The sequence below is a fragment of the Manis pentadactyla genome, chromosome 6 (genome assembly GCF_030020395.1).
Source record: "Manis pentadactyla isolate mManPen7 chromosome 6, mManPen7.hap1, whole genome shotgun sequence".
NCBI classification, from domain to species: Eukaryota; Metazoa; Chordata; class Mammalia; order Pholidota; family Manidae; genus Manis; species Manis pentadactyla.
The window spans coordinates 157433944-157447623 of record NC_080024.1 but is presented as its reverse complement, the minus strand read 5'-3'; the positions used below and the strand labels follow the sequence as shown (position 1 = coordinate 157447623).

The 13680-nt window shown below is 36.4% G+C and overlaps 1 protein-coding gene across 8 annotated transcripts in view; it reads right to left on the bottom strand.

Annotated features, from left to right (window-relative positions):
- ATP9B (ATPase phospholipid transporting 9B (putative)) overlaps window positions 1-13680 on the bottom strand; it is a 220758-nt gene that overhangs the window by 153988 nt on the left and 53090 nt on the right. For all 8 annotated transcript variants that reach the window (XR_008998392.1, XM_057504303.1, XM_057504304.1 and 5 more), the window contains exon 6: window positions 10704-10762. Coding sequence is in view for 7 of the 8 variants with exons in the window: in XM_057504303.1 (XP_057360286.1) it covers window positions 10704-10762 (59 nt within the window). In the remaining variant the exon portion in view is untranslated. The remainder of the gene's footprint in view (window positions 1-10703; window positions 10763-13680) is intronic.

Sequence of the window (13680 nt, the reverse complement as noted above, 5' to 3'; positions counted from 1 at the left end):
AACTCATTCTACAAGGCCAACATCACTCTAACACCAAAACCAGGCAAAGACACCACAAAAAAAGAAAATTACAGACCAATATCTCTGATGAACATAGATGCAAAAATACTCAACAAAATATTAGCAAACCAAATTAAAAAATACATCAAAAAGATCATCCATCGTGATCAAGTGGGACTCATCCCAGGGATGCAAGGATGGGACAATATTAAAAAATCCATCAACATCATCCACCACATCAACAAAAAGGACAAAAATAAAATCACTTAATAAGTGCTGGATGAATGAGCAAACAAAATCCCATAAATTGGAGATACTCTTTCATAAAGCAAAAAAGGGTAAAAACTCAGAGGTATTCTATACCACATAACAATATAATAAGTTTTCCAATTCAGTATTTGCTCATATAAGTAACCATTGTCACTAATAATTCAATCAATTGGGAAAGCTGAACCAAAACTAAAGGAAAAAAGTGTACTTATAATAAGAATACTTCACAGTATTACATAAATCATCTGTATTTTTTGTGACCTAAGCAAAGATTTACCCACACATGATAAAGAGATGGATTACTTGTCACCAGGCAGCAAAAGAGCAGAGGGAAGTCAGTGAAGCTGGACACAGCCCCAGCGGAGGGCAGAGCTACTTCTCTGCGACATGAAGAAGGGAGGGCAAGTACTTCAGCCTATAGATCCCCCGGGTCAAGGGAAAAAATCACACTGGAAATTAGAAAATGCTATGAACTAAATGGTAGTAAAAATTCAACATATCAAAATGTGTGTAACACGAAAGTCATGAAAAGTGTTGAGGAAAATATACACAAATGTACACAATAGAAAAATGAGGCTGAGAACACACAATTTAAGTATCCATTCGAAAGAAGGAAAAAAGCCAATGAACCCCAACGAAAGTACAAGGATAAAAACAAACACAAGAGCAAAAATTAATGACATAAAAAACAAATACATATTAACAAACATCAAGAAAGTAAAAATTTTTTAAATATGCCCATTTCAGGTAAAAAATAAAAGCTAACTGAATCAAATTAATAAAAGATGGGTAATTAATAGAATCAAACACGGAAAATCAAACAAAATGAAGAGACAGAGGAATATGTTTGAAAGAAAAGAACATGACAACACTTCAGAAAAAGAACTAAATGGAACAGAGGTGGGTGAGCAATCTGCTGGATAGAGTTCAAAGTCGTGGTTATGAAGATGCTCACCAGACTTGAGAGTGGGAACCTCCACAAAGAGATGCAACATATAAAACAGAACTAAGTAGAGATGAAGAACACAATAAATGAAATGAAAACTCCACTAGAGGGCATCAAGAGCAGATCAGAGGATGCAGAACAGGTCAGCAATTTGGAAGGCAGAGTAATGGAAAGCAGGCAAGCTAAAGAGCAGAAAGAAAAAAGAATGAAAAGAAATGAGTAGGTTAAGGGAGCTCTGGGACAACATCAAACATCCAGACATTTGTACTATAGGAGTACCAGAAGGAGGAAGGAGCACAAAACTTATTTGAAGAAATAATAGCTGAACACTTTCCTATCTCGGGGAAGGAAACACACACCCCGGTCGACTCTCACTACTTTTATTCAACATAGTATTGGAAGTCCCAGCCAGAGCAATCACACAAGAAAAAGAAATAAAAGGCATCCACATTGGTAAGGAAGAAGTAAAACCATCACTATTTGCAGATGACATGATACTGTATCTAGAAGACCCTAAAAACTCCACCAAAAATCTATTAGAATAAATGAATTCAGTAAAGTTGCAGGATACAAAAATCAATGTACAGAATTGTTGCATTTCTATATACAAATAATAAGCTAGCAGAAAGAGAAATTAAAAAACAAACCCATTTACAACTGCAACAAAAATAATAAAATACCTAGGAATAAACTGAACCAAGGAGATGAAAGGCCTGTACTTTGAAAACTCTAAGACACTGATGAAAGAAACTGAAGACAAATAAATGGAAAGCTATCCCATGCTCATGAATAGGAAGAATTAATATTGTTAAAATGGCCATACTGCCCCAATCTTCAGATTCAATGCAATCCCTATCAAAACACCAACAGCATTTTTCACTGAATTAGAGCAAATAATCCTAAAATTTGTTTGGAACAGAAAAACGGTCACAGCAACCTTGATAAAGAAAAACAAAGATGAAAGCATCAACATCCCTGATTTCACACTATGCTACAAAGCTACAGTAATTAAAGCAAAAGGTTACTGGCATGAGAACAGACATATAGACCAATAGAACAGAATGGAGAACCCAGAAATAAACCCCATGTCTACATGCTTAATAAATACATGACAAAGGAGGCAAGAATATACAATGGGAAAAAGACAGTCTCTTCAATAAATGGTGCTGAGAAAACTGGACAGCTATGTGCTAAAGAATGAAAGTGGCACACTGTCTTAACCACACACAAAATAAACTCAAAATGGATTAAGAACTTAAATATAAAAAACCTAAAACTGTAACACCACTAGAAGAACACATAGGCAGTAAAGTCCTAAACATCAACACTAGAAATTTTTTTTCTGGCTATGTCTGCCAAAGTAAGGGAAACAAAAACAAAAATAAACAAGTGGGACCACATCAAACTGAAAAACTTCTGCACAGAAAAGGACACCATCAACAAAATGAAAAGGCAACCTACCGTATGGGAGAATACATTTGCAAACAATATTCTGATAAGAGACTGATATCCAAAATATATAAAGAAATCATACAACTGAATACCAAAAGAACAAATAATCCAATTTAAAAATGGACAGAAGGAAGGGTAGGGGAAGGTAAGTAGGGAGGGGGAGAGAAGGGGATTAAGGGGCATCATGATTAGCACACATAATGTAGGAGGGTCACAGGGAAGACAGTATAGCACAGAGAAGACAAGTAGTGACTCTACAGCATCTTACTATGCCGATGGACAGTAACTGCAATGGGGTGTCAGAGGAACTCAATAATATGGATGAATGTAGTAACCACAATGTTGCTCATATGAATCCTTCGTAAGATTGTATATCAATGATACCTTAATAAAAAAAAAATGGACAGAAGACCCAAATAGACTTTTTCCAAAGACAGACAAATGGCCGAATGACATATGAAAACACGCTCAACATCACTAATCACCAGGGAAATGCAAATCAAAACTACAGTAAGATACCAACTCACAGCAGTCAGAATGGCTAATATCAACAAGACAAGAATTAACATGCAAATATTAAGTGGGCAAGGATGTGCAGAAAAAGGAACCCTCATTCATGCTGGTGGGCTTACAAATAGGTACAGACACTATGTAAAACAATAATGAGGTATCTCAAAAAACTAAAAATAGAAATGCCATTCAACCCAGCAATTCCACTTCTGGGAATTTATCCAAAGAAAACAAAATCATTAATTCAAAAAGATATATGTACCCCTATGTTTACTGCAGCATTATTTATAATAGCTGAAATATGTAAGCAACTGAAGTGTTCCTCAAGAGATGAATGGATAAAGAGGTGTGGTGCATATATGTATTGGAATATTATTCAGCCATAAAAAAGAAACACTGCCATTTGTGACAACTGTGGCTCAGTGAAATAAGTCAGAGAAAGATGAATACCATATGGCTTCACTTATATGTGGAATCTGAAAAATAAACACATAAACAAACAACAGAAATAGATTCACAAAGACAGAGCACAACAGTTGGGTTACCATGGGAGGGGGAAGACAGGTTAAATAGGTGAAGGGGATGAACAGGTAAAGGGGATTCCAAACCATACAGTATGTCTGTATGATTTAGCCACAAGAATGAAAGTACAGCACAGGGAACATAATATTGCAATATCTTTGTATGATGACAGATGGCAACTACACTTATCCTGGTGAGCATTTAGTAATGTATATACTTCATGAATACTAAGTTGTTCATCTGAAACCAATAACCAATGTAACATTGTATATAAACTATAGTTCATAAAAAAGAAAAAGACAAATTAGCAACAGTTTATCAAAATGAATAAATAAGACTTCACTAGAATTAGGAATTTCTGTTCAACGAACCACAACAAGAAGAAGGTATTTCCAACATGAAACTAATAAGGGACAAATCCAACCCAGAATACAGGAAGGACTAGAAACTGGTAAGAAAAGAAGGGATAACTGAGAAGAAAAATGGAAAGAGACAGGCTCTTCCCAAATAAGAAAGATGTTTAAAAATCATATGAGAAAGTGACCAAATTTATTACTCTTTAAGAAAATGCACATCAAAACCACAACTACTGCATATTAAATATATATTAGGTAATACATGTTAGAAATGCTAAATTTAAAAGGTTGACGATGTCAAGTGTTGGCAAACATGTGAAGCAATGGGAACTCTTAATGCTGATTAAAGTACAATTTGATACATCACTTTTCAAAATCATTTGCAGTATCTACTGATCTACCCCAAAACCCATCAATTCCACTTCTAGGTATATATGCAACAGCAATGTGTGCATATGTGAGCCAAAAGACATGGTCAAGTGTGACAGAGAAGTTATCATTTCTAAAAGGCAAACTTTGGAAGCAACCCAAATATCCATTAACAGAATGCACAAAAGGCATACTATGTAATAATACAATTACACACAACAAAATGGAAGAATCTCAAAAACAGTAGTGGGCTAAAAAAGGCACTTTCCCCAATACATCCAAATCCTCTTAAATTTCCTAGACACCACTGCTGAAAATCAATTAAGCATAAATGTAAGGCTTCACTTCTAGAATCCCAACTGGATTTATGCCAGTTCCACGTCTAGATTACTGCAACTTTGTATGAAGTTTTGAAATGGAGAAAGGTTAATATTCCGGTTTTATTCCTCTTTTTCAAAACGGTTTTGGCTATTCTCATCTAATTTTTAGAATCAGCTTGTCAATTTCTGCAAAGAAGTCAGCTGGGATACTGAGGGACACAGCACTAACTCTGAAGATCAATTGGGAGAGTATTGCCATTTAAACAGTATTAATACAGTACTTCTAATCCAGGAACATGGGATGTCTTTCCATTTCTTTAGGTCTTCTTTAATGTTTTGACAATGTTTTGTAGTTTTCAAAGTAGAAGTTTTGCACTTTCTTTTAAGTTTATTCTTAACAATTAATTTTACTTACATGTTTTATTCTTTTTGATGCTATTGTAAATGGAATTTTTTTCTTAATTTCATTTTCATACCATTAGGTTTTATTCCTTAATCCTGTTTTATTTTCTATGAGGCACTCAAACTAGAGAATGACAAATAATTACTGAATACTTTTTATGTTTCCCTCCCCTCAAGGCTATGAGCAACATGAGAGCAAGGAGGACCTGTGCTTTCCTTACATGATTTTTCACAGTATGAAGCACAACAGTGTCTCTGATCATCTGCCATTCAAAGTATCTGGACTGTTTCTGATTTTTAGCTATTATGAATAATGTAGATATATACATTCATATGCAGGCTTTCCTGACAACTTAAGTGAACATTTCTCTGTTATAAAGGTACCACCGTTCTACTGCTGGGTCATGTGTAAATGGCCTATTGAGTTTTTTAAGAGACTATCAAATGATTTTCTACAGTAACTGTAACACTTTTTCCACAAAAGTATGAGTGACTTACTTTCTTCACATTATTGCTAGTATTTAGTGATGTCACCATTTTTCACTGCAGCCATTTTCCTATATGGGTAGTGATTATTTCTTTGGGTTTTAATTTGCATTTTCAGGGGCCTAATGGTATTCAGTACCTTTCATGTACTTATTTTCTATTTGTGAATCTTCTTTGGCAAAATGTCTGTTTATACCTTTTGCTTGTTCTCTAACTTAATTATTTTTACTGTTGAGTTTTGACAGTTTTTACATATTCTAGATACATATCTGTCAGATACATGGTTTACAAATATTTTTCTCCTAGTATGTAGCTTGTTTTTTCATATTTACATGTTCTTTCACAAAGCACAAGTTTTTAATCTTAACAAAATGAAATTTACCATATTTTTTCTTTTTGCATTGTGCTTTTTGGTGTCAAGTCTAAGAACTACCCTAGATTCTGAATATTTTCTCCTATGTTCTCTTCTCAAAGTATTGCTGATATCAATTGGTAAATATTTTCTTAAGGGTTTTTGTGTCTATATTCATGAGGGATGTTTATTTGTAGTTTTCTTGTTTTGTAATGTCTTTTTTTGGTGTTGGTATGAGGATAATACTGGACTCCTAAAATGAGGGGAAGTGTTCCATTCTCAACCCTATTCTGGAAACTATCCTATGAAGATGATGCTAAGGCTTTATAGGTTTCAAGGAATTCTTCAATGAAAATATCTAGACATGGGTATTTCTTTCTCAGAGCTTTTAAATTACTAATTTGACTTCTTTACTGGTTATAGGACTATTCATATTATCCATTTCATTTTTCCTGTGTTTAAGTTTGTAGTTTCAGGAGAATGGTCCATTTCATACAAGTTGGTGTACTAATGAGTGTAAAGCTGTTTGTGGTATTCAGTAATTACCTTTTAATGATTGCCTGATTTATAGAGTTATCACCTATTTCATTATTGATACTGGTTATTTGTGTCACCACTTCATTGTTGCTAGAGGTCTATCAATTTTATTTATTTAGAACTAGCTTTTACCTTCACTGCTTTACTATCTTATCTTCCTAATTTCAATTTCACTGCCTGCTGCCTTTTATTATTTCTTTTCTTCTGCTTGTACTAGTTTAATTTTATTCTTCTTCCTCTTTTCCTGAGGTAGGAATTTCGATTATTGATTTGAGACCTTTTCTTCTTTCTAATTAAGTTTTTAGTACTATAAAATTCCCTCTCTGCTATATACTTGAAGCCAATGTAAGATTGTGTATCATCTATACTTCAATTAAAAAAAAAATTCCCTCTCAGCACTGCATACGTGCATTCCACATATTTTGATGCTGGGTTTTATTTTTCATGCAACTATGTGGATTTTGTCTCCTTGAGACTCTCTCCTTACCCCGTGAAGTCCATTGCTCACTTCCCACATTTAGTGCTTCTGTTGTCTCTCCGCCATGGAGCTCTAAATTCTAATGTGATTCCACTGTGGGGAAAGGAAACACTGCATCATCTCAAATTCTTTTGGTTTGTTTTATAGATACGGTCTATCCTGGTGAGTGTTCCATGGACAGCCGACACAAAGGCGTGTGTTTGGTGGCCTGGCAGGTATAGCCCGCTGGCTGGCCCAGTGAAGACTTGCATCGTCGCTGCTTCCGCCAGCACTTCTACCCGACACTGACAGCGGGGTTAGCGTGCCCTCCTCTAACTGCATATGTCTATTTCTTTTTTGCTGTCACTGGACTTAAAATTTCTTGTACACAGTATATGGCTGGGTCTCATTTCCTTAACCACTCTCCCTGTTCTTGATTGGTGCTTAGACAGCTTATAGTAAAGATAATTATTGATGCAGCAGAGTATAAGTCTGCACTGTTACCTGAACTCTTTTTAGGGTTCTTAGTTTATTGACAGCATCTTAGAGTGTATCCCTTTGCATATTTTTTTGCAGTGTTTGTTCTGGGTATTTTAATATACATTATAATACTTATTAAGTTGCCTGAACTACTTATTAAATCACATTCTCTCAGAAAAATAGAATGAAGAAAACTGTCTTTCAATCCAGCTGTTAAAAAAAAGCTAGTTCTGGTCAATCAGTGAAAGGGGACACACAGCAGTGCTAACTTTAATCCTGTTCTGTTTCTATCCCAAGGAGCCTTTTTAAACACCTGGACTTCAGAGACTGGTGATATGACCTATAAAATGTAATGTTCAACTCCTAAAAGTCTCTTGTTCTAAACAGCTACCCTAATTGATATGTTCTGTAAGTAATAATATTTAAACTGACATGTTTGTCTAAAAATTTAGATACTTAGGTTTCCCTGCTAAGCCAGGAGATAATATTTGGAATTTCTTTTGCCCACGTGCATAAAGGTATAAACTAAGCCCGACTGAGTGACAGCAGCATCCCTACCAATCTACAAGCACATGTCTAAGAGCTGCTTTTGCTAAGCTCAGTTTGAAGCTGGAGAACCAGGAGCTTACACCCAGATCCATGTAACACTGAAGCCACAGGATCCTCTCCCCTACACCAGGCTACTGCTCTACCAGCATCTATAGCACTGTCCAAACTTGATCAGCCCTTTTCTTTTCATTATCCATACAAAGAATATCAATAGGATAACTTTAATTCCATATTAAGATACAGAACTGGGAGAACTATGCGACAACATAAGACTCACTATGGAAATATCCAAGCATTAATTTCTAAACATGGTCACTATATTAACCAGAAATAACTTTTACAGTTAGTAATAAGTGTTGCCAGAATTCCTAAATAAAAAGTAAAAAAGACAAAGCCATTTGCTACCAAGTCTTTTCCATTTTCTTATGACGCTATGTCAATCTCCAAGATAAATCTTTTAGCAGTACAAAAAATAAAAATTGGTTTGACATCATTCACCTCCTACTAATGAACATATCATTTCACAGTAACTACTGGAAATTATACCTCAAATTTCTGAATATTCAGGTTTTTTAGGTAAATAAAATGTGTGGAAAACTTTAATATGAAAATGGATATAAAGTTGGAATATAAAAAACTAAGTCAGGAAGGGGATACCAACCTTATTTTTTAGAGTGCCTAAATGTTAGTGAAAATATTTTGCAAGTCCTTCCTCCAGCTCTGCTACCACACCTGTGAATTTCAGGGTAAGGAAGGTGCCACTCTTGTGCTCACACACAATACCAATCTAATTCTGGAGTGCCACCCCCAGAGCGCAACCCACTGGAACAATGAGAAACATGGATGAGCCACCATCGTGCTCTAGTGAAACCTTTATGGGGATTCTGCAGGGCCTGGCACATCAGCCTCCTCGCTGACTAGGAACACACCTGTGAGGCCAGGGAGAGGTGGCACGGGGACCCAGACACAGCTGTAGATTGCTATCTTTCACATCTACCCAGGTGACTGAAAAGGGAACTATGTGAAACACGGCCAAGGGAGGGCTCAAGAACTACTCAGGAAAAATGGGAGGATGAAAAGAAAGCAAGAAGAAGAGTGCTCTACCTCTGCAAACTAACAGCAAAGGTAAGAAAAGAACTGTCCTAGAGAAAAGAGAAAAGGAGAAGGTAATAGAGAAAAGCACAACACAGCCAGACAGCACTCGTTCTATTAAGATCAACCCAACCTTCAAACCTCGCAGCAGACACACCAACAGCCTCTTCAAAGGAAAAGAGAAGGCTGTGGGGGTCACTCCAGAGACAGGGCTCAAGACTGCAAGTCAACATTGCTGCACTCCCACTTTCTTGAGCCTTCTCACCAGCAAGCCAGTGTGAACTGCCCCGGGGAGCAGCCCACGTGGCCAGGAGGGAGGGAGGCCTCAGGCCAAAAGCTCCTGGAACTGAGGCCCAGAAGCCAGTGAGGCACAAGGTCCTCCCAACAGCCCCGAGCAGGTGTGACCTTGGCTCTAGCCCAGTGGTGCCTGGAGGTGCCGCCACCCCGCGGACAGTGGCCTTGAGGAGACTAGAGCAAGGACTCTGACCACAGAAACCATGAGGTGATAAATGCTGGTGTTTCAAAAAAACTTGCATCAACATTTATGTGACTAACGTAAGTCTCAGTCTTCTCCCTCATCAGCATTTATCCTACAGGAACGGGCAGAGATACATATATAAAGATGTTCACATGGCATTACACAATAGCAGAAAATAGAAACTACTTAAATCTTACAGTGGATCAAAAGTTAGTAACTTACAGAATCCTTACAACCAAATACTATGTAAATGAGTTGGGAAACAATGCTTAATTTATCCCATTTCATAAAATCAAACAAATATAAGCCAAAACAATTTCTTTGCACATGTTATTCTGACAAGATGCAGACCACTTTGGTCTCGAGGAGAGACTTTCTTGCACTAAATCTCTCTACAGAGTGGTTCAGGCTGGGCATGCGGTCATGTGCCCTGGACACCAGCTGGCACTACGAACTCAAACTATAAGAAGCCTTATTAAAACTAAAACTTGCCATTCAATATTTTTCAAGTTGTTCTAGAGCTTTAAAAAAAAAAAGACTGTCCATTGAGTTGCTGTTGTTCAGAAAGTCTGTGCCTTCAGAGGCACTCCTGCCCACACATGGACAGTCCACTCAGCCATACTCCAGGCCATCAGTAGCCTGAAGGTCTCCCCCTCTGACCATGATCAGTTTTTCAAATGGCTTCTTCCTACATTGACCTAAACTTTTTCCTTCCCCTCTTTTATCTCCACTGACCTTTCCTTCTTTAAGTTTCTAAACCATAAGAATAACCACAAATAATGTATAATGTATCCACTTTTAAAAGGAAGGTCTAGAAACTGAAACATATTCCAGTATAAACAGGCTAACTAATACAAGTTCTTTGGTCAAATGAAATAACTCTGATGATTCAACATTCAGCAGTTAACACGTCTTATTTTAGACAAAATAGGACTTCACCTATACACAGTGAAATAGACTTTAGCAAAATACACACTACTAAAATCTAGATTTTTATTCATGTACATAGATGTTAAGATTTAAAATAAATGTCAAACAATTTCCTTCAAATTCAAAAGTTACTGCAATTAGACTAAATGTTAATAACTGGCATACACATCTAAAACGTATTAAAAATGCATCAACCTTTTCCACTATGATGAGGTCTCCAACTTGTATGTCTGAACTCTTAACTTGCACTTTACCTTAAAAAAAAGAAAAAGTACAGTTAACTTAAAGAAATAACAGCACACCACAGTTCACTTTCTATTGGCAAACAAAGCTTTAGAAATAACTTTTGAGAGAAAAAAGCACTTTAGAAATTTATCTGTACTTGTACTTTCAAATTAAACTTATTTCAGATAGACACAGTTGCTGAAAATGAACTTCTCTTAGCTCCCAAATACAAAATTACCTATTCCCCAATAAAAAACATGCATGAAAGGGAGGGTCTTCCCAAATCTGTCAGTATTTCAGGTCTAGTCAAGTTACCACTGATCGGGAATATCACTGAACAAAAGCTGAATAACATGGACAGGTAAAATCCTGAATGTTATGAATGGCATTGATTAGCAAATAACTGACAGAAAAAAGAAATAAAGAAAATTACATATAAAATCACTCTCCACTAGTAGCTTCACAGACACAGGTTGGGACTGAAAACTAAGGTCTTAAGCCTTATTACAAAGAGATTCTTCCATATGATAAACTGTGTAAATTCTTAAATTATACATATAATATCTAATGTACAATAATCATCTAAAATGTAATATTTAATACTACCTAATACAATGTTAAACAATACAGAGTAGGTAAAATGTCAGAAATAATGTGAGCAACTGCCCCAGGACAGGGGCAAACACTGAGGCAGGGGCTCTCCCCCTGGGTCTCTGGGCGCTCCCCCTCCCTCTCTGCTTTTCTCCCTCCCTCAGTCAATCTCCCTTGTTGGGGTAGCGGCAGCCCTGTGCGCCTATTTCTATATTTTTGTAACTACTGTCTCAACACAGAACAGGTTCCTGTCTTCCATTCGGCCTATTCTGAAAGCGAACAGGAGGAGGTTAAGCTCCTATTACACCAGCAAAAGCTAACATTACAAGGCATGCCACTGACTTTTAGTCCATGCTCAGCTTATAAAATCTTACTTCCTAAATACCTGTTAAAGCAGCTGGGTTCCAATGGTACCACACCAGCACCTAAAGATTTGTTTTGAGAATATCAAAGTTTTGTAAATATTATGCTCTATTTTTGCTGTTATATTTTTCCATGTTCCTCAATTACACAATAAATAAGGGCAAGACCTACTTATTTGGGGTCTGGGAGGAGAGTTACTTAATTTACATTATAAAATAGCAATTTTCTTTACCATTATGTGTGAAATAAAACTAAAGATATCTTCATAACTGAAAAGTATGTCTATTAATAGCCAGACAATATATTCACAAACAATGTCTATTTTAACTATTTTTTCATGGGGTCACTTCAGGCTTCATGTCTATACTCCCACTACTATACCTATAAAGCTAAGCACCAGGCGGTAAGGATATCTCACTGAATTCTGCATCACAAAACTCCTGTCTTACCATTTAATTTTATTTTCTCTCCCACTATCCAATCCACTTTTCCTTCCTTCTATTTTTCTATATTCTATGTAATAAGCATAATTAAAAAGGAGAGAAAGAAATAGCTATCATCATGTGATAAATGTCATAAAAATTTTTTAAGTATTTTGAAACATTCAAAACATATTCTTTTTTGACTCCTTAATCAAGATCTTAAATTTCTGAGGGAGAGTTATTTATTCTGTCACATAAGAGACACAATTTATGTTTAATAGCCTCTAATTTGGACACATTATATTGTGATCACTATTCATTTATACTGAACTTGCAATTACATGTTTAAAGAAAAACAGTTTGTGGTAAAATGCAGTATAGAAAATTCTCAAATGTTAATGATAACAATATGAACAAAATATGAGAAGGCTAAACACAGTTTAGTGTCAAATCAGTTATGATAATCTGCCTCAGAACCTGCTCAAAGCACACATTTCCAGATTTTGAAGGACTGGTCAAGTTGTTTAATAGCTCTTGATTCTCTAATGATTTCAGTCTTGTCTTCAGGGCACTGATTGCTTATACTTCCTTTACAGCCTGTGTCCCATGAAATCCTGGGCTTCTTGCTCTTATGTTTCCAAAGAACAGCTAGGACACTGGAAAGGAAACATGGAGGAAAACCACCTGTTCCCACATACCTGTCCGCCAGCAACAGCCAGGCACGTGACCGTCAGCGGTCTCATCTGAGCAGCCCGTGCCCACCAACACTAGAGGTGTGGTTTCAGCCGCACTTTGCTAACTGAGCTGAGCTGATCCGACTAACATACTACTATTACCATAGTTGGGAAAGACTAGTGACAACAGAAAATCCCTAAATTTTACAAGTCACAGCACATACAAACACTGATGCCACCTGCTCTCACAAACCAACAGAGACATCAACAATGCAAAGCATTTACAAAATACGATTTAATATTTGGTAACTTCAGAGCTACACCTGATAGAATCAAGTTCAAAATACAGTAACAAAGTTACTTCAATGATAAGGCAACTAAAACCTAACTGTTTTTCTTAAAAATATCCTATTCAGTTTGTGGTTGAGCACCCCCTCAACATGACTGGCCTCTTCCTTTCTGAGGAAATAGTTAATAATGAATATTACCTATTCACCACTGTCACAATCCTTCCCTCTCTCTAAGCTGTTACAATTAAGTCTTTCCATTAAATCCTCTTCCAGCAATAAATGCCCCCTGCCTCTGTGCTTCTAAGTGTTAAGAGCTTAGGTATTTCTCACAGAAGGAAAGTGTTCAGATCACCTATTCCATAGGCCAAGTTTTATGGGTTCCTCTGAAGAAAGATAAAGGAACTCAAGGAACTACTTAACTTTCTCCAAAGCTTCTTAAATATACACCCTGCCCACCAAACCCATGGCTACTCTGTATTTTTTACCTGTGTAAGAGAATATACCATTAAATGGCCTCTGTTATTATATTTCCCTAATTCAATAGGAATTCCAAATGAACTAGGTAAAAAAAAAACCTAAGAATTATGTTTATCCCCTCCCAAAAACT